The 25,445-nt window shown below is 37.3% G+C and overlaps 1 protein-coding gene across 10 annotated transcripts in view; it reads left to right on the top strand.

Annotated features, from left to right (window-relative positions):
* The window catches only part of ARHGAP29 (Rho GTPase activating protein 29), a 50,231-nt gene that overhangs the window by 11,861 nt on the left and 12,925 nt on the right, over nucleotides 1–25,445 (top strand). For 9 of the 10 annotated variants that reach the window (XM_041421581.1, XM_041421578.1, XM_041421585.1 and 6 more), the window contains exons 3-10: nucleotides 11,823–11,966; nucleotides 19,173–19,269; nucleotides 19,622–19,694; nucleotides 23,499–23,559; nucleotides 24,019–24,156; nucleotides 24,444–24,508; nucleotides 24,963–25,073; nucleotides 25,183–25,263. In XM_041421581.1, coding sequence (XP_041277515.1) covers nucleotides 11,823–11,966; nucleotides 19,173–19,269; nucleotides 19,622–19,694; nucleotides 23,499–23,559; nucleotides 24,019–24,156; nucleotides 24,444–24,508; nucleotides 24,963–25,073; nucleotides 25,183–25,263 — 770 coding nt within the window. Of the gene's footprint in view, nucleotides 1–11,822; nucleotides 11,967–16,853; nucleotides 17,158–19,172; nucleotides 19,270–19,621; nucleotides 19,695–23,498; nucleotides 23,560–24,018; nucleotides 24,157–24,443; nucleotides 24,509–24,962; nucleotides 25,074–25,182; nucleotides 25,264–25,445 lie in introns of those variants that run through there. The other variant, XM_041421586.1, reaches the window with a different exon arrangement.

Here is a 25,445-nt window from a genome sequence, read left to right as displayed (position 1 = left end):
TACAGAACAGTGTAAATGCAAAACCTAGGACTTGAGGAATTTTCTTTTGTTGAGGCTGAGATTTAGCTGAACAAAGGAGTTTTTCCTTTTCCCCATTTTCTTTCTCCTTTATTGCTTGAATAATTTCTTGGACTAATTTTTAAAAGTATGTAGGAATTCTTACTTGCCAATTACAGTTATTTTTAGTTGATAAACCAGTTTTAATCTTAAGTTAACAAAACTTACCTCTTCAGTCTTGTTTTCTTTGTCATGACTGAACTACTTCAGATATTTAAGCTATTTTAGTAATACGACATGTACCTTTTTCAAATATGCTGATTCGCTCTGCTGTGTGTAGCTGGTTTAGGGCTTACAGGTGGGTGTTGCAGCAGTTCATGATGTTGGTACAAGTTCTGTTAGTGCTACTTGTCTGTGAGAGACAGTGACTGTGGGATTGTGGAGCTTGCTACGTGTACATGCTGAAGGGGAGGTTCTTATTTTGGAAGGAATCAGGTGTTCTTCTAAATCTTGTAATATCTCAATCTTTTCCTGGTTTTAGAAGTCTGCAAGATGGGAAAGACCTAGTGAAGAGGTTTCAGCAAAGATGTATTAAAAAAATGAAAATGAAATAAATAATGGAAAATGTCAGTTGCATGGTTGTAGATCAGTAAGTTGCAGGAAGTATATTTGTATGGTGGAATTAAAGCACCTTCATGCCTTTTCTGGAAGAGGCTTTGATATCTTTAGGACTTGACATTATACTTAGCATTTCCAAGTTCTTCTCTAAGTATTGGATTAAAATTTTCCCAATTTATGCAGGTCTGATTGTTTTAGGGCTCTGTGTTGTGAGGGAATGTAGCATCTCAGTTAATGTTCTACTTTTGGACTACAGCTATATTCTTAGCTCTACTTTTAAGCTCAGATGTCACTGAAATAGCTATGGACATGGTATTCCTGAAGCATTAGCTTAAAGACTGCTCAGTGTTCACAGATTTATCTTGCTGTTTTAGTGTTTTTAGTGGTATGAATGGATTCTTTAGTAGAATGCTTCCTGTGGGGTTTTTTGTTTTTCTCCTGTGGACTTTTTATTTCATTCATTGATTGTGTACAGGGTATGTAAGTTATTTTATTCACCCACAACTATGGAACTAAAAGGTGTGTCCAGAAGTTGTCCAGTGCTGACAGCAAGTGGGGGAAAAGGTGTTTACTGGAATCACTAAAGTGGTGGAAGTGCAGAGCAGTGAAGATTGGCAGTCAATATGGTCTCAGCTCACAAGTAGGTTATCCACTCCCAACAGAAAAGCAGTTGAAGGAGGCAGCTTTTTTGAGGGGTAGTTCTATATGCTTTGTTCTGTATTGAGTAAGCTGCATATTGTTTATCTGAAAGCTTAGCAGCCCACATGAATTGTGATAGTTGAGTGAAGACAGTTTGTGAAGGGCTTTGAGAAAGTGACTGTGATAAATAGCTGAGACCAGTGGTGAAGGGGAAGCTAACAGTAGGGTTCAGACTGCACAGTGGTCAGATTAAATGCTTTCTGGTATTCACAGTTAAGCCCTTGTGTTAAGGAGAAGCAAACAAATTCAGCAAGCAATGGAGAACTCCTAGCTGTAGTTGGCTTCAGATGATGGCTGGACATGAGATTTTAGAGAAGGTGGCTAAGAACTTAATTTGGAAAGAAAGCAGTAGGTCTGAAGCATGTAAATTTTTGATCTAGCATCGACTGCCTGGAATGACAACTTTAGTGGTATTAGGGAGAAACAGATGGGTAAATCCAGAACCACAAAGCAAATTAATTCTGCTGTGTTTCTCACCTTTCTGTTGCAATGTATTTATGAAGAAATACTACTCTGTTAAAAGTTCATGGTGAGGTGTACAGTGAGTTACTGTTGTCTTTTGGGAAGCGCAAGTGCCAGTGTGACATCAGTTGCTGCCTTAATGATAGCGTTACTGTGTTTTCTCTTTATACAAAGATTTTCAGAAATGCTTTGGTGTGAATTAACTGATACCAAAACATTATATTGCAGTGGAGATTGACTGTTCCTGAGTTTAGTAAAAGGGAAGATTTTAAAAGTATTTCTTTTGGACTATGCAAATGGCTCTGTCACCTGTGTGAGTTATGCAGTCAAGTTTTGCTCTCTCGGGTGGTTGTTTCAGCAGGACATCAGTGAAGGAATTTCAAATAACCCTTAATCCTTTATGTTCACCATTTTTCTAGACAACTCATTTTACCAGCTGCTGCTTTAGGGACTTGAATACATCCTTAAATCTAAATTGATTTTAAAGTGTAACTTTTTTCTTTTAATCAAAAAACCAGAAATGGACTACTAGCACATCCTATAGCAGACCATAGTTGTGTTTAAAAAATCCTTTAAAATAAATGCACAAAATCACACCCCATATTTAACACCATATTATCTTGTAATCCTGGCTTTGTGTGGTCTTTTGAAAACTAGGTGGGCAGGCAGCAGTAACATAGCTTCCTCACTCAGTCAGTGGCTTAGGCTAAAAGTGGAAGGAGCAGGCATGTAGAACAAACAGCATTTTAGACTAAAATTAACATGAGTTAAAGGTTAAGTATTGTTTGATAATCTCTCAATGTTGGTTACCAAACGTTAAATTAATTTTATTTAGAATTAATAAACCATAACTTTCATTCTACTCTTTCTGTGTGCCAGTTTGATATGGTATGATCAACTTGCTGGAGATTTTCATTTTGTGATTTGTTCTTTTTTTAAAATAAAATTTGTTCTGTAAATGTTGAGTGAATATTACTTCATATGCTTACAGAACTTGAACCAGAATGCAAGGAACATAGTTGCTTAGAGCATAAGGGTTCTCATTTTATTTTAACAGTGTCTTCCATTGGCAGCTGTTTGATCTAGTGACTGTTTGACTAAGTTTTAGTGAAATATCCTTGAATAAGAAATAAGTAACTAGTCACTACTAGATGTATGATTTTTTGCGAACTGTGACTGATCAGATTTATTGCTGATGTATTCATATTAAAGAGTATAGCCTTATGTCCACTTGACAATTTACAATTTTAGCTTAAAATGTGTCCTGAAACTTCTGAAGCATTATCCTCACCTAGATTTATTCTTAATCCCTGGGGAGATTCAGGGAAATGAACAGTGACTAAAATGGCCATGTAGTGTTTTCACTCTCATTTGGCAGAAACAGGTAAGTAAGGAAACACTAGCAATTATCATTCATCACTGGTTTCTGGTCTCTAAATTTTGGTTTAATAAAAGATTAGAGTATTCTAAAGATTAAACTGCATGGCTGAACACATCTGGGTTAGTTGACTGGAATCTCAAGGCTAGTAGAATAAAAAAGTTAAAGGCATGTAGTGTACAGCATATTGAAATAGATTAAAAACTGCAAACTTGTGGTAGTTTTTTCTAAATGGCTTCCCTAGTTTAACAAATGGGGAATTCATCTATTAATCTAAATGTGAGACAAATGTGAACTTTTCTGCTGATGTCAGTTGGCAAACCAACAAAAGGAAAATATGTAACTGCTTTCAGTGCAAGCAGAATGATAAGATTTTTATTATTCTGATGTATTTTGCATGTACACCTTGGAAAGATTGTTTGGAAAGATTGTTTTAAGACATCTTTATTTTTGTAACTTTAATTTCTGAAAATTCGTTTAGTCTGGGTTTGCTCTATATATGTAGTCAAGAAGGATTTATTTCAAAAGTTTTACTTCACAAGTAGAGAATTGGTCCATAACTAAAATGGTGTAAGAATGTTAGTCCAGTTTTATGAAAAACAAAAGCCAGCACAGCTCAAGGTCACATAGAGGCTGATCAACATGGTTAGTGGTTGAGTCTAAATGGATAGATTGCTGTATTTTGGCTAGTCCCTAATAGCAAATGTCAAATTTGAAAGGGTTATTGGGGCATTTGTGATAGATAACAAAAAGTCATCATGCTAGAAAACTTAGCCTGGAAGGATTTACTAATGGGAGATAGTTTTGTTTTCTGTCCAGGGATATTTTTTCTGCAAAAATTGCAAGCTTGCATAGACAGGGTGCTTATTTCAAAAAATAAAGACAAAACTTGTCCCCTTAAAATTAAAAAAGATGTGAGTCCCAGGTGCTTTTTTATTTTACTCTAAATTTGTGCAACCTGACATTAAGAATAAAATTAGTAGTTTAACAGTAAATAGACAATTAACTTTCCAAATGTTAAATGCTTTCTTGTATTACAAAAGCATTATTTGTGTGGAATAACTGGAAGCAAGCAGTGCTACTTTCAGTACTGTATTCAGTGAGCTGCTTGCAGGAAGTCTCAATGCATTCTCACTGAACTGGGTCAATATTGCTGTTTTCAAAAAAATGCCCTTACAAAACTCTAATGCTTTTATTTCTAATATAGGCTTTTGGGTTACTATTTTTATTACTTTGTTTTCCTCATTCTTAATCAAACTTCACATGTCCCTAGATTTTCCTCATTGAAATAATTTCTTAACTGATTATTTTCCATAAGTTGTAATTTTTTTTGCTGCAGTATGATGCAGTTAGAACATTGGTTGGAGCACGTGCTGCTAAAGACTATGAATTTAGTGTGGTGTGTTTTAATGATGCCATGACAACAGGGGTTGCCATGATACTGATGAACAAAAAGGCTGGGACTGGCTGTCTTGCTAATTTGGAATCTTCAACTACTATGTTTCTTGACAGAGGGATGGGTAGGTAGCTTCTTATTCTGCATTGTGCACAGGGTAGAAAGGTGATGACTCTACCAGACCCTTCTGCAGCTTCCAGCCTTGCTAGAGATTTTGCAGGAATAAATTCTTCCAGGAATTCTCTGAGTGAGTTTTTCAGTGAATTAAAATGTTTCCTTCCTTACATCTGCAGCATGTAGCCAAATAAAGGAAGAAATATGATAGCTGAGACTGTTGCTTTCTCATCACCCCTGAGCTATGACCACCAACAAATGTCTCTACCATCATTAAAGGAAAAAGTTTTGTTCCTTTTATAGCCATACAATGAATGAAAATCATGTCTAACTCATATGTTTACTGCCTAAAAAAAGCTGCTTTGTTGGTAGACTAGACAGTAGGGACATAGGTAACCTTGCTGTGGTCAAACCACAATCAATGTAAAACTTGTTTTCACTGTGTGTGTGATTAATTCTTGTGGTCTTTCGAATGTGGTAGTGAACTCTGTTAAATCAAACAAATATGCCAAGCTGTTAATTGTGTTAGAATGGGGCTGACAGAGATAGCAGGCAAAAAGAAAATGGTGGTTTAATCTGGGACTGTTTGCCAAACTGCAGATGTAGGAATTAGGTGAGTTGCACGCAGGTCATTATTGTGTGATCGTTTTGCCTACTCTGTGATGCTCACTGGGAAGTCTCATAGTCTGGGTCAGGTTCAGACCTGAGTGCTGACAGTGTCCTGGTATGCAATATGGACATAGATGAAGATGATAATAATGAGATTTTAGATAAAATCAGTTTTACTTTGGATCAGCTTCATTCCAATGCTGATTTTTTTCCCCTGCCCTAGGTGGCACAAGTAGTGATACCATGTAATCCTTCTGTATAGTGTAATAGAAGCAGGATATAATTTACTTAAAGGTCAAAATGACATTTTTTAATAAATAGAATGAATGGTCTCTAGCCAAGATATTTGTCTTGAATATTGACATGTTGGTTACTCAAGCCTCTTTCTTCTGAGTCCTGCAAAGACTGAAATTGATGAGAAGCTGACTGTGTGCATTCTATAAAGTGAAACTTTAATAAAAAGTTCTGGATCCAGATATTGGGGAAATTGCTTCCAAGTTTGTGTGCTTGCTCTCACCACCGTCCTGCAAGATTATTTGGCTGGCCTGTTTGTCCTGAAAGAGGTTAGGATTCATGGAGAAGATGTGAAATGGTGCCTAAAATTGGAATTCAGATTATTATATGTCAGTTGAAGGGGAGGTGAAGTACACACACTTCAGCTGATCCCAGGAGAACAGATTTACAAAGGGAGTTCCCGAAATGAGGACTAGACCTAGTGAGGCTGATGGCTACCATGGGCGTTTAGGGGTTCTCATCAGCTGCATTTATTCTGCTGGAAATGTCCAGCGGGAGTGCTCTGTAGATTCTGATCATAGTGAAGGCGTAGTGTGTTTAGGAAGGTAGATGCAGAAAATATTTGTGCAAAACTCCAAGTTACCTTGTTTATAGTAAGATTTTGACCAGCGAGGTGAGTTTCTGTAGACTTCCCCCAGTCTAAAGAGACTGGTGTGTGTATATAAACTTGTGGCTGTAGAGAGCACGCACGGCGTGTTGTTCTCACTGTGTAATGTTCTTGAAAGCTATTTGAATGCACGACATAACTAATCACATCTTCCTAAGTGTAAAAAGCTCCAGATGGAAAGCTGGACTTTATTATGTGTTGTGAACTAGAATATCTGCTTTGACAGTCTCACATGCATTCTGACTCAATGAATTTTGCAGGGATGTGTTACTTTTCAGTTGTTTCATCTAGACCGCTACCCTGTCTTTCTTTAGTGAGACCAACTTCCGTTCTGAACAAACTTTTAGCCACAGCAAAACAATAGTTGTATTACTGGTTTCCCTTCTTTTGGGACTGGTGGAAATTGAGTAGCAGAGAGTCTGCTGCCATTAAGGCCTTAATATTCTGTGTGGAGAAGCAGTAAGTAGAATTGCATGTACGTCTCCTGTATGGGTCTGAAGAGCAGTGTAGTGGGGGAAAGACTGTTAGTCTGTATTTAAACTTATCCTGGCAAACATTTATTGACATAAACAACTTCAGAAATATTTGGACCAATAATAAATCAGGTCAGATAAAAGAATGCCAGCCAACTGACACAGCAGTGCCTTTCCCGACTGCATGTATTGTGACCAGCCCTGACTTGGCAAGGAGGGTGACTGGTGCTGACAAGCTTGATGAGCAAATTTGATTTTGTTTTGCATGAATAGAATCCATAGCTGTGAGGACATTATTGCTTAATAACTTACTAAACAAAGGCTTCCCTTTGAGAAATATGTAAAATTAGAAAATAGGTAGATTATACTTTTACATTAAAGATGTGTGAACGGTTATAAAATGTGGTGACCAAAACCATTGAGGACTGGGATGCCAGTGACAATAGAGTGCTACTGTGATGACTTGGCAAACAGACTTTCCAGCTGCTTTGTATTATTGTTCTTGTATATTAGACTTGTCAGCTTTGAATACATGCTTTTTCACCCTGTTCTTCTGTATCCACTTCTCCTACAGAGTATGCTTTCATTTGGGAAGAGTTTGTTTTCAGCTCTTGTAAATGACAGTTCAACCCCTAGCGAAAGAAGATTTTCAGATAGGCTACTAAACTATCCAAGCCTTTTTTTCTCCCCCTTTTCAGTTTTAAGAGCTGGTTTTCTCCTTTTGAGAGGTAGGGGGCTGATTCATTCCTCCAGGAGATTGCAGGAAACCAGTCACCTGAGTGAGCAGCTGAGCTCAAGTGCCCAGAGAGGGCCTCTGAGTGTTGCAAGATCACTGACATGATCCTGCTTTAGACTTCTGTGGATTTTGCATTTCATGCTGTTAACTTTGAGAGTGGTTTTAAAACAATATGGCATCCATTGGTGGAGAATTTCCTGCTGACTTCATGTGCATCAATGAATGTGTACAGCAATACAAGGGACAGAAGAAAAAATGAAAGTAAATACTTTTTGTGAGTGCTTCAGTTAGATTGAATTGCTGCAGGAACTCATTGGAGACACATTTCCTTGTGCATTCCTTTCACTGTATTTGTTCTACCGTTGTTTTGATCTCAGCCATTTTCAGACTTCTTACCATTAAAACTCTGTTTCTGTTCATCTGGCATGCTTAGGCTGTTTTGCTACCTGAGGTTTCTATATTTGTCCTGAACAGGAAATCTCTGGTTTAGTGTCTGTTTGGTCTCAGTTATTGTGAATGCAGTGTAGTTGTGGTTCCTGATGACTTCTGCCCCCACCTCTCCCCAAGCACCACTTGTCACAGACCTTTTGTCTTCTGGAGGGACACAAACAATGCTTCAGATATATTGTAAACAAATTATACAGTGATGGAATACAAAGAAATCTCAGTTGGGTGTAGCCAGACCTTTGCTTTTGAAAGTACAAATAAGTAATCTCCTGCTTGAGTGCATTATTTTAGTGATAGTGTTCTCCTGGATGGTATGATAAACATTTAATTCAACTCAGTGGTTGTTTTCCATTAGCATTTCCCTTTGAAGCTTATTACTTCTGTTTTAGACTTGGAAGAGGCTTGTGTCCACTTCAAGATTTCTTCTTTTGTTTTTCCCCTTTTCACTTATTTTGCCTTTACCCCCCCGCCCCCCCCAAGGTCTATTGTTCTGGCAAGATGTATTATCAAATTTTTATAGTATGAAACTACATTTTGGGATCGTTTTTGCTTTAATTAGTCTTTGGAGGGGTGTTGTTTTTTGTCCTCATTTAACAAATAAGGAACCCTAATGGACTTTTTTGACTTAGACAAGTCTGCATTTGTGAGTCGCATTGAAGTCCCAAGAATAAATCATGCTGTTTGATGTATGTCTGTGTTATACTCCTTCCTGAGCACTCTCAAACTGACAATAATCTGTAGATTGGTGGGGCTGCTTTATGGCCTTGTTTCCCCTCCCTGATTGCTAGGGGTCCAAAAATCTGCCCACCGGGTTTCCAAAAGGATCTGGCTATACAGTGTGGGTGTTCTGATCACATAATTAGGAACTCTTCTCTCCAGACACATCTTTGAGCACCTGTGTGTCACAAGACAGGGACGCCATCATTTTGACTAGGCAAGAGATGCAGTTCTAGTCACATGGTGCCCTTGTGCTGACCATCTCTAGTCCATTGACCACAATATTCATGCCCTTCATGTGAGGCTGCATGCATCCTGGTTAGACAGAGATGGCTGATGGGGATGTTCCTAGTATATAGTCTTCAAATACCTTCATAAAAGCCCATCCATCCCATCCCTGCCAATAAAATACATTAGTTCTGATGAAAGATTGTCAAATATTTGTCTACCTCTGGAAGTCTGTAAGAAGAGATAAAATAGGAACTCCAAGGACTATCTTCGTAAGAATTTCAAAACTTAAGTTTGCACACTACACATATTTCTTAATGATCTAATTTGAATTGCCTCTAACTATTAATATCCTAATTCCTGAAGATTACATGTTACTATAATTTTAAGATCTATTATCTGTGTTGTCTGATCCACTTTGAGTTTGTGGGCATCATACAACTTTGCTGTTTTTAATTTTCATCATTGCCTGTACCTGGAACTGCCTTGTACTCCCAACAGAATTTATTCTTGCATTGATGGAGTAAAAATTATGGATTAAAACCTGAAGGGACCATTAAAATTACTGGTTTTCATTCTGACAGCTATAAAATTTTTCTGAGTTTTAGAAGGTGGCAATGGCCATACTGGCTTAGGCTAAAGCTGTGTCTAACCCATTGCATGAGCTCTGATGTTTGCCAAAGTTGAATAGCTAGAGAAAAGTAAAAATGAGAGGTTGGTTATGTGCTCTCAGCTGTTTTTGCTTAGTAGGATTCTTGAGCTGTTGCAAGTTACATTGGTTTAGTACAATGCTTGGTAGCTCAGTAGAATAAAGGATGGAGTAGTGAATGAAAAGTTGTGAAGGCAGGTTCAAAAGGAATTAAGTTCATTCAGAGGCAGCAGTTATGTTTTGTGGGTAGGAGCAGCTGTGGTGCAGCAGTCATGGATGCTGGGGAACTGCACTACTGAAAGCAGCCGGTCTGCTCTGGGCTCTGAGCAGCAACAGCAGCCACTGCTGTGCAAGGCACGGGCCAGAACTCATGGCCAGACCCACCAGGGCATTTACTGACTCATTAATAACTCACAGGGAAAGTTAACTTGTCCAGCTCTCCTTGTTTCCATGTAAACTTCTTGTGTCCATGTTGTGGTTTGGCAAGAAATTCCACAGATCTCTTACATGAAGAATCACCCTTTTCTGTTTCGAAGCTCCTGCTTGCTCACTTTAATCATCTGAGGTGTGTTACACAGAATTGAAAGACGTGGAAAGCAATTGATTCTACCTGGCACTTTCATGCCTTTTTAATTTTTCTGATCTTCTTTCATATTCCCTATAAATCATTTCTTATGCAAGGTGGCAGCTTCTACTGTTATTGCTTTCATGGAAACCACTTCAAGCCTGGATTGCTTTCCCCATAAAGGTCTGAACTCTGAGCTATAGTATGCCTTTACATCAATGTGTGTTTGTCATAACAACCTCTGCTGCTAATGTGAATGCACTGAATCATGGTCATGTTGAGTACCAGGCGTTTGACCTTTTTTTGCCTTAGCTATGCTTGAGTCAGTTAAAAATCATTATATGTAGGTGTAAATGAAGATAAAGCCACAATTGGCTGGTTGGGTTTTTTTTTAACAAGTTACTTAGAACTTGCCTAATTTACTGCTGAGTAAGGTGGATTTTCCCAGACTTTTGTGTGTCCTGCTACAGATAGAGCTTCCTTGTCCCTTCCAGGAGGAAAAGTGCCTGTGAATGGTAGATAGTGTTTACCTTCGTGTACTTCCTGAGTCAAGGTTTATTCCTTTGACAATGTATAAGCCAGTCTGAGTTGAAAAAAAGAAAATCTCCTGATATGTGGCATGTAGGGGAATAAAACCTGAAGCACAGTGGTCCTTAGGAGATTTGCTATTGTACTTGATACAAACATAAAATTTGTGTGTAGCCCCCCCCCCAGCTGCACACTTGACAGCTGTGATCTACTGTACTGATATGTCACGTTGTACTATGTGGATTCCTCAGAACAATTTAGGTGCCTCTAGCCTCAATGTAATGTCACCAGAAAAAATGGCTCTGAGTTGAAACTATTCTCTGGGCAACACTGGATCAATTTGCACTGTACTGTGATTGTCTTTATTGACCTGTTTGTTATCATGGCCACAGACAACACAGAATTGCCCTGCTCAGTGGGGAAGTGAGTCAGCTTCTATTAGATCCTCTTTTTCTTTTTCATAAGCTAGACTTTCCTGAATTTGAAAGCTTTTTACCAGAACTTGCAACGCAGCACTCTAGCACATGAGAAACTTTTAATTCCATGCACCAGCACCTCTTCTATAACAGAACAGATTGTGGTTTAACCTATGCTGTGGATGCAACAATAAGTATTTTGTAAAAAACTTAGATGAAGTTGGGATTTAGAGGCACATAGCAAGAGGTATGTAATATAAAAAGCATCACCATCTTGGAGTGTGTTTGAGAATTTTTCTGATTTGGCCTAATTCAGATTATCTACTTACTTATCAGTACTGACATGCATAAAGACAGACCTGTGTAGATCTAGGCTTATATACTAAAAATGCTTAAGATTTTGCTGGTACTTTAATTAAAAACTAACCAACATTTGCCAGAAATTTTAATTTAAAAACATACATATATGTTGTTGAATTTGTATCAGGTGAAGAATTACCTAATGAACAATCAGAATCTCCTTTTATTGATACCTTTTTTCATATATGTAATTATCAAAATGGTGGTTGATGAAATGAAGTGATAAAAAGACGATGGTTTAATTTAGAAACGTTAGGGTATTGGTGTAGAATTTCCACACCCCTTTTTTTTTTGTATTTGCTTGACCTTTTGTGAGAAATAAGTTTGTGTAAATGATGAACAGTATTGCAAGTTTACTATTGGCAGCTGCTATTATAACTCCATCTTTTTAACAATTTCTTTATTGTAAGTAGGCTCACCTTCAATATGGCCTAAAATTCCATGCAGCTGAATACCATAAAAGTGTTTTGTAATGTGACTGGGTGTTAATTCACTGTTTTAATGTAGTTTCTCCGTTACTTTTTTTCAGAAAATCATGATGGCCTGCATCAAGTAGTACATGAACGCCTGGGGGAGTTGCTACGTGTTTTAAAAGCAGTGATAAATAAACATCAGGCTCTAAATTCAGTTGATATTCTTAGTGCTGCAGGAACAGTTATTGCAAAAGTAAAAGGTAAGGAATGACTATCTTTCATATTCATGGAAAATTGTAATTAGTGACTTGATTGGCTTGGAGTTATAGACAGAAGAAACTAGGGTTTTTTAAAAGCGTAATGCTGTAATACTTGTTTTAAAAAAATGCCTTCCCTAAGTGAAGAGTTAAGTAGAGTTAAGAAAGTTAAACAGATTTTTCTCTCATTGATGTGATAAAATTCTGCTTATAGGAAGCTGAGTGCAAACCCACATTGAATTCTAAAAGCACAAGCCTGTGATTTTAAGCTTTTCTTTTACCTGAGTATCAGAGAATAATATCACAGAGTAATAAACCTGGCATTGATCTACTTGGAGATTTGCCAAGAATCTTTGCCTAAGTTTGTCAGTCTGTAGGGACGGTACTGTATTTATATCAGGTGAAGAAATCTCTGAGCAATCCAAATCTGAATAGTTGAAGAGTTATAAATTCCCCAAGTGCATCGTAGCCATGTGTCAAAGGTGTCGATAGCACCAAGAAAAAGTGTTGCAGACATACTAATACTTTCTGTTGTTGATCTTTGCTACTGTGGTTCTCAGCATGTCAGACAAATGCAAATAGTGAAGCACTCAATTGCTCCAGCCGCAGAAACCTGTTCCTTCTTTGTGTGACCTTTGACTGCAGCTCCTCCTCCTCTGGAGTCTGCTATATACTGTGGAACCAGCTAACCAGCTTGGAGTGGGGTTAAATCTCTACCTCTTGCCTGTGTTAAATCATGTAGGATATCTTCCTTCAGAGACACATAGTTTAGTTTTTCTTCTTTGTCTAGGCCTTCCCTCTTGTTTCCTATTTATCTTAGTATGTCTGAAATGTATTGTTGATTCAGTAAAGTGGGAATATCAGTTAAAATGCTAATGTGTTTAGCTTCCTGATTCCTATATATTGCAGTCTTCCAAGCTTCTTATGGATTCTTCCTACTGATATATGGTTTTGCCAGTTTGTTTGATCTTGGCAGGTAGTAGCAGACAACTTTGCATTTTCTTTGTGTTACACATAGAATTTCCTATAGTTCTGTACCTGTATTTCAAATGATCATGGGACAGGACTATAACTTCTGAACTTGCTTTAGAGGTTTGTATGTTACAGCATACAGAAACACAGAGGGAGGAGGGATCCCTTGTGGTGCTGTTTGCTTATTGACCGTGGGGAGAGTTGAAGTACACACATACAGTGGTAGTCAGCGTTAAGTGAACATGTTAATTGTTTAGTGAAATAATTCTTCCACCTCTGACAAGCTGTTTCCATGCTTAAGTGCTGTGGTGACATGACTGTGTCCTCTACTCTACCCTAATTTCAGTGGTCACAGAACAATGTTCAACTTGTTAAATTTAAGAAATGCTGAGGAAAAGTGACCCAAGGTATGCAAATAAATCATATAATATTGTTTTAAAACCGCTCTCAAGCTTAACAGCATGAAATGCAAAATCCACAGAAGTCTAAAGCAGGATCATGTCAGTGATCTTGCAACACTCAGAGGCCCTCTCTGGGCACTTGAGCTCAGCTGCTCACTCAGGTGACTGGTTTCCTGCAATCTCCTGGAGGAATGAATCAGCCCCCTACCTCTCAAAAGGAGAAAACCAGCCCTTAAAACTGAAAAGGGGGGTAAAAAAAAAGGCTTGGATAGAGTTTAGTAGCCTGTCTGAAAATCTTCTTTCACCAGGAATGGAACTGTTGCTTACAAGAGCTGAAAACAAACAGTACTGCCTCAATATTTGTAGCCATTGATACAAACAAGTACTTTGGTACACAGATTTTGGTAATGTCTGTCAGTGTTTGCTCAGACACATACTGTATTTGTGACACCTCTGGAGATGGAAATGGGGACATGCAAGACTTCAGGACTCTTTCTGACTGGTACTTCAGTCCTACTTCTCTGTGAACAGCAAAGCCTTTGCTGTGTGAAAACAGACTGCCTCCCCCAGCATAATCTGTGGTAAATGTGAAGGCAGTTTGCCTTTAGCACCTGTTTGGTTTTTACAGCTGTTCTTTTTCTGAAGATCATACTGCTCCAAGTTTATATTCAAACTGAAGTGTATGACAGCTGGTACTGAGAAAGCGGAAATAAAAATACAGCACATTGTGGTGATCATAAGCATATCAGACCTCAGATTTGCTTACTTTGACCTGTGTGTAACACATGCATTCACATGTTTTCAGCTGTGGTTATTTCACCAGAGGAAATGCAGCTTTTGAATAAACAGGAAGCTACAAGAATGTGAGGAGCTGGTAGAACATATCCAGTATCCTTTTTCCTCTGGCTTCCCTGTCTTTGTTAATGTGACATTATGAAAAGTTCATGTGACTCATCTGTTTCTTGTCATTGGAGGACAGAACTATAAAAAGATATGGAAGCACTCTGTAGTTGGATTTATGACTAGGAAGAAAATTAACCTGCCATGGAAAAATTCTGATGTTTATTTAGGAGAGGATGAAATAGAAACAAGCTGAGATTTACATGTGATTCCACCTCCTGATTTTGAGTCTTTGCATAATATCAGAGTTTCAAATCCAGTATTTCTTTGGAACTTCATACAAGTACATACTGCTATTATAACAAAAAAAAAAAAAAGCCTTTTGCTCTTCATTAAATCAGTTACAATAACTTTGGGACCTTAGTGACTCGTAAAGTCTTAGTGTCTTGTGAAGTGTTGCAAATGACAAATTGCACGGTGCTTTAAACATCATGTCCAGTGCAGATGGACTACCCCCATTTAGATTACTGCAAGTGTGAATATTTCAAAGACTAACAAAAATTACAGTGTGTGTGACCATCTTTCAAGCTTCAGTGGGAATGATACAGATGTGCCCCTCGTTCTGCTTTGGATGTTCAATGCTTTTCCTTTTAGACAGATGGAAGGAAAAACTAGATGTAACATGTTGCCTGAATCGTGCTATGGAGAATCATGCTTGGCAGTACAGGTTTGTCAGACTTGCGCTATTTTGGACTGAGGTTGAGGGAGAATGGCGGTGAGAAGAGTGGGACATGACACATTTGATTTCTCTGGTTACATGTTGGACATGACATGCCTCACTGGGCCTCTTTGGACTCTACTACTTGTACATGCCTACTTGAGTGCTTCATGAAAAATGTCTTTTAAATGGCACCTCTCTTGACCTGGAAGAATTGAGACTTGCCAAAGCATCTTGCTTGGAACCTGTTTAGGCTCCCATTTCACTAGGTCACTTCCCATTTTGGCACAGCATCCTATTTGTAGTTATTTCTCCACTCAGTGCCTTTAAATAGTTGGTGGCCCCAGAGGACATGGTTCTCCTGATCCCATGCTGAATTCAAGTTTGTACTCTTCTTCTGCTCTTAATTACACACTTTGACTTAATCACTAGAATGAATACTGATTCCTGCTAAAGCTGAAAATTGCACTTGTCTTGTACAAGTTTCTTATTTAAGCATAAGCTTTTTTTTTTTTTGTAGTAGTTCTGCATTAAAAAGAAATACCTCAAACAAAAAGTAAAAAACTGAAGTAATTCAGTTTTATTGGTGTATCTGTGATGTTCATTCAGAGCAAAATTTATTATGGAAGGAATAGGAAACAGTTCCTTGAAATTGTCTTGTTGGCATCCAGCATAAGTTGAGGAGGCTGCCAAAGTACACTTTGGTGGTAGTAAGTACAGGCTGGTGAAATGATATGGCACTAAGAACTAAAATCAGAACAGTGGGGCTTGGATAGCCTGTTGACCTTCTCTAGAATACAAGAATATTCTTCTGCTCTCCATACTATTGCTCTTTTTACTTATGTTCCTCTCCCCATTTATTTTACATGCTTTGAAGAGGAGAGGTAATAACAAGAGGTATTACAAGTCTTTGTTTTCAGAGAGGGAGTGGTCTTTTGGTCTTTGCTGCGTTTTTGTTTGCTTGGGTGGTTGTTTTGTTTTTGACATAGTTCTGAAAGGTTTTTGAAAGCGTTGTTGTGAGTTTAAAGATAAAATTGGTTGCACAGGTACTCCGTTCTAAGAAGTCGGCTGGTTGCTTACTTCTTGATAAGTCAGCTAGTAAAGCGTGGATTGAGGATGTATTCCTGGCTAAACAACATACATGGTGATGCTATCATATATATCTACCATGTATGAGAAAACTGACCTGCAAAGGGCAAATTCTGTGAGCTTGTCCAGGCTCTGCAGACACCTTGCAAGGCAGCTTTGCTGCAGTCAGTCCTGCACGTGTGTGTGGGCAGCAGGCTTGAGGCAGCCAGTGAACTTGTGCTGCCTCCAGCATGGCTGTGTCCCATGGGCTGTGTGCCTGCGAGCTCACTGGGAGCTATCCATCACCTTCTAAAGGCCCTGCTTGCCCTTTGGTCTCCACAGCTGTCAGCCTTTCCTTCATCATTTGAGAAGCATTGCTCAAATGTCCTCAGGCCGTGCTTCAACTTCTGAGATTCTCACTTCCAAAACCTTCATGGCTGTTTTGGATTCCCCAGCCTGACCTGTGCTTGATTCGAAAAAGTTTTGATGGCATGACCCAAGAGCTGAAACTGCAGCATACTGCAGCATTTTAATGAGATTGCCAAACCCACCTCAGTTTGAGGACAGCTTTGGAAATAAAGATCCACTGCTAGCTAGGCTTACATTTCTGGTACTGGATTTGGATTTTAAAGTACCACTGTCATATGATTTTTTGAAGTTCATTATGTATCATCTGAAATCTTGTTTAAACGAGTTGTCTAGTTGTATTCTTGCTTTGAAATCTGTAGAACTATAGATAGATAGCTGTCATTTCCAGACATGGCAAGATTACTATAGTTCATTGTTGTCAGTAGCTATTGTGTGCAGTCAGGATGTCCTGGGGAAAGAGAGTGCGTGGTTTAAAGTTGACGTTAAGTACATCAGCATTCCAGTGGTGGTAAGCTAGAAAAAAGTTGGTGGTATTCTACTGAATTACTGAGAGATTACACTAACCTGTTTTGGGAGAAGTGAAAAGAAGGAAATCTGAAAAATTTGAGATTTGTTATTCCTTTTGTGATGGATCCTGAAAAGAGAGGATTTCTCTGGCATATAAAGTGTAAAGCTTAACAAAACTCTTCCTGGAACAGGAAGGCAGAGTGAAACAGACAGCGTTTCTTTAGGGAAAGGCTCTCTATATTAATGTCTTGTTAGCTAAGTGAAAGAGTCCTCTCTCTCTGAAGATACTGTGGCTAATGGATTTACAAATGTTTCCATGGTAAGTGCTTTGAATACATAGACAATTTTTGCTAATTCCTTCTAATTTTGAAACAGTTTACATTTCATGCTGGCTCTTAAATGATTTTTCCAGTCATTAGGGACTGGTAATCAATAGAACTCCTTGTGACTGTTGTTGCTTAATGATTTGAAATGCAAAGTTTAGACTTATGCACAGCATTATTTCTGGGAAACTGAGGTTTTCAACTAACCTGAATTTAAAAAAGAAAAGAAATCCACTGCTACTTACAGTTATTAAAAAAAACCAAAACAGTGGAGCTTTATCAAATCTCATTTTAAACGAAGATGCCAGAGGCATTTTTTTTTTGTAATTACAAAGTGTAGCCGAACGAAGAGGTAAGAGAAGCTGTAATTTAGTAGTGAACTGTGTCAACAGAGACTGGTAATGTTATTATAATATGTGAGAATTGCTTTTTGCTGTAGGCTTATTACAACATTATTTTATGTTTGCAAGTAATTGTAAAAATAGCCCATGAGAAGAATATGTATTTTCTGTAATGGCTTTATATAGAAATAGTTGTTATAAAATGTTGATCAATTCTGTTGACATAATGTGTAAATAGGAATGGATTTAACTGTGTTACTTTACTGGTAAAAAACTTTTCCTTTCACAAAGGAAGTCTAATGGGGGAGCAGATTACTGTACTTTCTTTGTTTGTTACCCATTAGTATTTAGGCACCTGGCAGGAAGTTTGAATACTTTTAAAGATTAAAGCCTGTTAATTTGCTGAGAAAAATTGTATAGAGTGGGTAACATTTTAACATTATCTTCTTTTTGCTACTTCTACAAGTAATTGTATTTTATTTGTACTTGAAATGTAAGGACGACAAGTTAACCTTGTTAGATTTTGCAAAAAGTGATGTGGGTTGAGTACCTGTACGTGTGTCCTTGCAGTACCTCTAAAATAGGTGTTAGCATGAGTGATTTACACATCTAGAGAATTAAGAATATTGTATTGCTTAAAAAGAAAATTTTAAAAAACGGTAAACTGAAAAAAAGAAAACTTAAAAATACTAATGTGAAGTTGCCATTTCTCACAATGTAACTCTGGGAAAAACTTCCCTCCAGAGGATACAGCTTCAGCTCAAAGGAATGTGTGCAGCTTTTCTACAAAAAATCTCCCAGTCACCATTGATTAAGGAGTTAAGTTGAAACCAGACAAAAATGGTTGTGCTTTTTGTCTTGTCCTTTCACCGTCCATCTTCTTATTTAGTAGTTGTTAATAGAAACTCTGGATGAATCATTCTTCTTGTCTCATTATTCCAGCTTGTCATAGGAGTGTGCTAAAGGCTGAGTTGAGTAGTTAAGTACTTGATCACCACTTTAAACCATCTAATTTGTCCAGCAACACTCTTCTTCCTATTTGGGACCACCAATAGTTACGCTGAGTTTCTTCCCCACTTTTAACAGGAAAAGTTGAGGGGCTTTTACCAGACTGCAGAGCTAATAATTGAAGGGTTTTGCAGTGGAACCACCTTTTGGTAACTTTCTGCTTGCCTGTGCTCAAGCCAGAAATGCTGTATTCTGGATTGCGTTCAGTTGAGGGGGCACCCCACAAACTGCTGCTCCTGTTTGGAATTCTGAAATTTCTACTCAGAAAAGAAGCAGCTGTTCAATATCTGACTGCATTTGTGAGCGGCTTTCTGGTGGTGCTGCTGCTGCGTGATTTGACTCTGGCTGGTAAATGACTGGTTTTGTTCATGCATTAGCAACATTTCCACACAAAGCTGCTCCTTAAGTGGGAAGATACAGGAAGTGCAAGAGTAATCTGATTTCATTGTGAGAAGCATCTGGATTGTGTTAATTTTTTCCTTTAGTGTTTACTTTCTTAGTAATCTTCTTTAAAACCATGTTTTTTCAATTATTAAGAAAAGCATAATGTTGCATGTTCTGTAGGAGACTGTATAAAATTTGTCTCTAGGCCTGGTAAACTTGCTTAATTGACCCTACCTCTCACCCTTTGGTTTTCTTTTTTTTTTTTTTTCTTTTCTAAGCGGTGAACTTCAAAGAAGTTAATGAAGAAAATAAGAGAGAACTCTTCAGTGAAATATTTTCTTCCATTGAAACATTGGCATTCACCTTTGGAAACGTGTAAGTTGGAATCCAGAAGGAGTTTTTAAAGAACTCAGTGGAGCTGAATCAAATTAAGACACAACAATAACAAAAGCTTAAGTTTTCTTTTGGACTGCTATTTTCTGATAAAGTAGTTTAAATTAGCTACGTTTATAACAATTTTACTGTTTTGGGGTTTTGTCAGTTTGTATTTTTCCTTAATAAGAAAATCTATGATGGTATAGAAATTGCAGAGAATATGTCTACTAAAAATGGTTTGCAGAACTTTTGAAGGACTTAGTAACACTATTTGAATTTCTGAATTCAGTGATACAGAATTGTTTGGTGAGGTAAAGTAATGAAGTAACACAATTCTTTGTTTTTCTGGCAGTGTTTCAGACTTCCTTATGGGAGATGTAGACAATGGCTCGTCATTGGGACTTCCTGTATCTCGGAGAAGTCGGGTAGGCTAAACACGTTCTCTTGGAGTGTAAAATGGTATCTGTTAAAGGAGACTTCAGTTCCACTGAAACTGCATCATTGGGCTGGGACACTAGGAGTCATGTATGTTTTAAAACAAGTTCTCAACCCAGGAAAACTATGTATTCAAGGTTTCAAATACTTGAATTAGTCTCAATTCTAAATGATAGTGATGACTTGACAGGCTACCTGCTGTCATTGTTTTTGAGATTTTTAAATTGGTTAAGTGAAAATAAGGGGGGAAAAGTAAGATAGTTGAATGACAGCTCACTGAAGTAGTTAGACAGTTACTCGTTAAACCTGGAAACCAAAGGGTTAAGGACTTTGTTTTGGCTTTTAAAGACTCGTATTTATGACAAAATTACCTTTTCTTCTTTTGGAGCCCACTTTGTGCTGTGACTGTTTCAGCAACAATTCACTAAAAGAACTTTCAACTTACAGGTAGTCAAAGAAAAACATTAACATTTTAAACTTTCCTTTAAACACTGTGAAGGTATGATTGAAAAATGCTCAGTACCAAATTCTGTTTTGAATTTTTGTGTATTGAGAAGCAGACTTTCAGGTAAATGAAATAAATTTAAAAGTTACTTGCAAGGAAAATACAGTTGATAATTAATGTGTATTACAAACTAAGTTGCAGCAAGGTTAAAAATGTTAGATTGTGTACTTTTTTAGAGACTTTGTTGAAATATACTTAAGACTTAGCATTTTTTCACACAGGCTTGTGTGCAGCAAGCCATGCAGCTACGGCTGAACAGTTGTATCAAATTTTCACTATGTTTGATAATCCATCTTTCTCCCAACTGTGTTATCACACAAATTCTACTTCTGTAGCTGCTATAAAACTTGCCTTCAGAAATAATATGGAGGAAAAGTAGGCTACTCAGAAAACTGGTTCCAGCAAACTTCAATTTAGGTCACTGATAAAAAACATGAAATAAAATAGCACAGAACCCAGCATCTCATGTAAATTAAATGACCTTATTTGACAAAGTACTGGTTTATCTAAATGGTTCACCAGCAGAAGGAAGGTGCTGAATTTGCCAACATTTTAATCTTGAAATAGTTTTGCATTGCAAAAATATACGCTTGTGAAAAGAGATGGTCTTATATATTGTATTGTGAAGTGAATGATTGATTGTCTAAAAGATCACTCTTCTGAACATGGGGGTGAGGGGAAAGACCAAGGGGAAATTTGAATATAGTGAAATGAAGGAGTTCCATTCTAGATGCTTCAGATCAGCTTATGTTTAAAACCTTGCTTTTGTAGTATCTCGTGCTTTTCCTAATGTGAAGGTGAACAATTATACATTTTGGAGCAGGTGGGGTAACATACTTCAGTTTCTTAGAAATCTGCCTGAAGTACATTTTCATTTAGGCAAATAAATACACATTTAGGAGGTGAATCATTTTACTTTGATTTACAATTCAGGGAGAAATTTGGAGGCCAACTAGGAGGTGAGTGTTCAGAGGAGTTAAATGCAAAATATTTAATAGCTGTTTAACTTTTTCTGTAGTTCTGTGTGTTAAGTGATCATAGCAGCTAGCTGTATTTTAAACAGAGCATAACATTTCAGTAGAATTTAACATGTAAATACTCTGAGGGTTGATTAAGGAGAAATATTTTAATTGCCTCTTTAGTTAGGGACCTCCCTAATTAAGCTGATGAGGATGGCTCCGAGGAGGGGGGTGGGCAGAGCTGATTTTGCTTCTCTTGACTGCAGAGGAGTCTGCATTCTTTAGGCATTCCACTTGGAAGCTTAAGTTAAATGATATGTATACCCCCTCTTAGCAAATGTAATTGTTCTCATTTTAGCTCTTGTAGTTCAACCAGATGTACAAGGTGGAAGCAAAGATATTTTTTAATTAAAAAAAAAAAGCACTTGAAAATATACAGGAAAAGACCAGACAGACATGTCTGACCTTTCATTACTGAACAAGCTATTTGAATGATATTTGATGCTGTGCATATCTGAGAGCATAACAAAGAAGGAGGATAAAATTTTCAAAGTGTGTGAAGAGATTTGCCTGTGTTAGGGTGAGAGTCAGATAATGAGGGGAAAAAGAGGTAGAAGAGACAGCTTGAAGCTGGAAACTAAAGTCAGGGTTTTAATTTTGCTGGGACTACTGGGATGAGTCATTGGGTTGCTTGAGGGTGGAAAGCTGTATGGATCATGTTCTGATCAGTTGTGGGACATAGATAAAAGCATTTGTTCATGCTTGCTTATAAAATTTGGTATTACGTATTTGCAGTGGGTGAATGTGAAAGAATGAGTGACCTTTGATTAGCTGCTTTAACTATGTGCCTGATTTACTGGATAGCAGTGAACAGTTTTCAGGACTGCAATGATTTAGGTCTTATAGAAATGGGAAAAAAATTTTAGGACCAGAACTTAAAATTGTGTAAAGTTAATATAAAGTATGGAGGTTTTCTAATTATTTTTTTTCTCCCCTGACAACTTTTAAATAATCTTGAGGACAGTAATACTTTATATAAAATCTGAACTAAATCTAGGAATGTTCAAGCTTTCTCTGCAACCAAATATTGATCCATTGCTAAATTCAGATTTTAGGGTCTTTTTTACCAATTTAAAAAATTGGGGACAGCTTTGCATAGATTTCCCACCTGGTCTGGAAAAACCCTTCCATTTTGTTGAGACTCTCTTGTATTAGACAGCCATCAAAATAGTAACAAAGCAGCTCTTTAGGCTGTAGTTTGATTCTGTTTGATGTCATTGATGATTAATACCTTGCATGTTTTGGTCTTTGGAAAAGCTGCTTCTGCTATGAAGTAAACAATGATTCCTGAGAGATTTTTGTGTGATTTATGATCAGTTTTTGTTTACATTAAAAAACACCAACAAACCAAAACTACTTGTATCATTGATAACTGTGCTCTGTTTTAGTGAATGTCTGAAAATAAGCCAGTGCCAAAGTCTAAATGGAAATAAGCTGTTCTTGCAAAGCTTAAGGACACTTTGCAGCTATTTCTTAGCCTTTGTTTTCTGTCTGCTTTGTGCTTCCAGGTTTTCAAAAGTAGTTTATCCATTTAAAATTATGGTAGGGTTTGATGTCTGTTTTGGTTTGGCTTTTAAGGGGGTAGTTGTTACAAAGTAAACTTATTATTAATTTAAGTCTGTTGAGCAGTCAGGTCTACAGTACAGCCTTACAAATAATTCAACTTGCACAATTCAAGGGGTAGCAAAATGCAGTGAGGACAAATACAGGGATGACGTGATGTGCTACATTCCTTTTATTATTGGATTACATTCTGTCAGGTTGTACTGATTCTCAGGGCTTCATTAGCAAGTGTTACTAGTCAGCTGTTGTGCCTACAGAGCACCACCTGCAAGTCATTTACAAAAAACTTTATTCCCTTGAGGAAGAAATACAGGATTATAATGGCTTGTAGAATGGTGTCTATTTTATGTGTCTGGCATTAAGTCTGTGTGAAAAGGTTTTTAAAATATAGGTAGGGAATTAAGAAAAGGTGGAACTCACTTAATTGTTTAACAAATCTGGTTGATATTTAACTCTTCCATCACAGACTTTCAAGATTGTTGATGTAAAGGTATATAATGATTTCTTGATATTTATTCTTTTTCATTTTACAACAGTGGGGGTTTAAAAAATGTTGTGCCTTAAATGGGAGGGAGTGATGGTGCAGTTTGCTTTATATGCTGTATCTGCAAAAAAATAAAGAGGCAGCTAATGCCATTTATGTTGTTTACTTTCAGTTCCAGTGAGGGATTTTCTTTGCTAACTTTGTTTTATTTCTTGTATACCAGTCTTTTGAGAATCTTTCTGTGGAGTCTGGGGGTTCACTGCATGAAAGGGATGATATTCAAGGTAGGTCATTCATTTAACATTGATAGACACCGTTTTGTAATCTGTGGAGTTTTTTTCTTCTAAAAATGTTCTCAGTTAGTTGCTTGGTCAGTTTTTTACACCTATGCTGCCTTTACAACTTCCCTGTGAAAAAAAAAAATTATTGCCAAGGTTTCATTCTTTTCTAAATAACCAACCCAGAGAGCTGAAGCACCTTCTGTGTGTTGTCACAGATTCGTGTTTTGTTGGGTCACTTTCTTGAAGAAAGTTATGCTTACCATATGACTACTCCAGATAAAATCCTATGACCCTTTAATTTGTTCTAAAACCTGTGTCAGTCCTGTTTAGAGTCAACTAGCATTAAAGACCAACTCAAGATCAGAGCTGCTTAAGCATTCACAGTTGGCTAATACTGGCTTTGCTCTCAGTGTGTGGTCATGTCTAAAAATCACTTCTTTGTGTTGGATGCTTTATTTGCAGGACATCTTCGAGCAGAGGAGGTTGATAGCATGCTCCTAAGAAATGACAGTGGAATTGAGTCGGCTCTGTCCTATGCTAAAGCATGGTCAAAATATACCAAGGATGTAGTCGCATGGGTAGAAAAAAAGCTTAGCTTGGGTGAGTGGCTCTTTCTGGCATTTAATCAGCTTTGTCATGATGAAATTAAACCTGTTGTCAGGCCTCTGTGCTGCAGACTGTCAATAATGTGATTTCTAAATTAGTAGCTGTTCCGCTGAAGTGGACAGAGCTATCATGCATTTCCTACAATTAAAGGTCTATAACAAAGTGAAGGTGGTCCCCTCTGCAGTCTGTTTGTTAAAGGAAGACTGTAAAAAGCATTTAGCATGTGGTATAACTGTTGTTGTGTTATAATGTAAACAGTAACTGTGAAATTTTTTTAACAGAAGTGGAGTGTGCTAAAAACTTAGCAAAAATGGCTGAAACTGCTAAAGCTGTTGTTGGACACCAGGTGAGTGTATACCTTAGGGACTTTATCTTAGTCTTAAATCTTTATTGGATGGCTGGCCCAGGAGTAAAACTCTGATGTTGAGGAAGGGATTTTTAAGCTGATGCAGAATTGATTTATATGATAAAACAGTGGTTAAAAAAATCTTCATTTAACAAATGGAAAGATGTAACAGAAATTTGTATATATAATACTATTTTTGTTGAATATGCAGATCCACAATATTCTTTGTTCTGACTAATATTTTGTATGCTTTGTGATTTGGACTTGTAGACTTTTTTCCTAGTAAAATGAATCACAGATGAGAAATTAGTAATTATCTACATTCATACCGGACATTCATACTATTTTAGTAAATAATTTACTAAATTTATTTGAAAATCTAGTTCAGTTATACAGACATTTAGAATGTCATTACACCTCTGTCTTACCTAGAACATGTTTTGTGTAATTTTAGGATTATATGCCATTCCAGTCAATATTCATTAATGCTTTTCAAAATGATATTGAGAACAGTCAACTTTGGCAACAAACAGCTGCTGCTCTCCAGTCTAACAAATTTGTGCAGGTATGCTTTAAAAAAAAAGACAAAAGTATATATAATTTTATATAATATTCAAAAAAACAAACTTCAGCCTATATGCCTTTAATGTACTCCGTTAATATTTCTTATCTAGCCTCTTCTTGGAAGGAAAAATGAGTTGGATAGACAAAGGAAAGATATCAAGGACCTTTGGCAGCGAGAACAGAAAAAAATGGTTGGTAATTCTTTCATATCTTAACTGTTCAGTCTAGAATTCTACAAAAAGATGAAGCTTTCAAACTAGCCTGTTCTGCAGTTACATTCACACATAGTCTCTGGGGCTTGGTGAAAGTAGATGTAACTGTCAATTTTGTGGCAATCTGGCATTTGTAAGAGGTTATCTTTCAATGTCAGTGT

This window comes from Onychostruthus taczanowskii, unplaced genomic scaffold (genome assembly GCF_017590055.1).
Source record: "Onychostruthus taczanowskii isolate IOZ18803 unplaced genomic scaffold, ASM1759005v1 scaffold7, whole genome shotgun sequence".
NCBI classification, from domain to species: Eukaryota; Metazoa; Chordata; class Aves; order Passeriformes; family Passeridae; genus Onychostruthus; species Onychostruthus taczanowskii.
The sequence above is the reverse complement of the archived record's forward strand: the minus strand, read 5'-3'. Positions and strand labels throughout refer to the sequence as shown.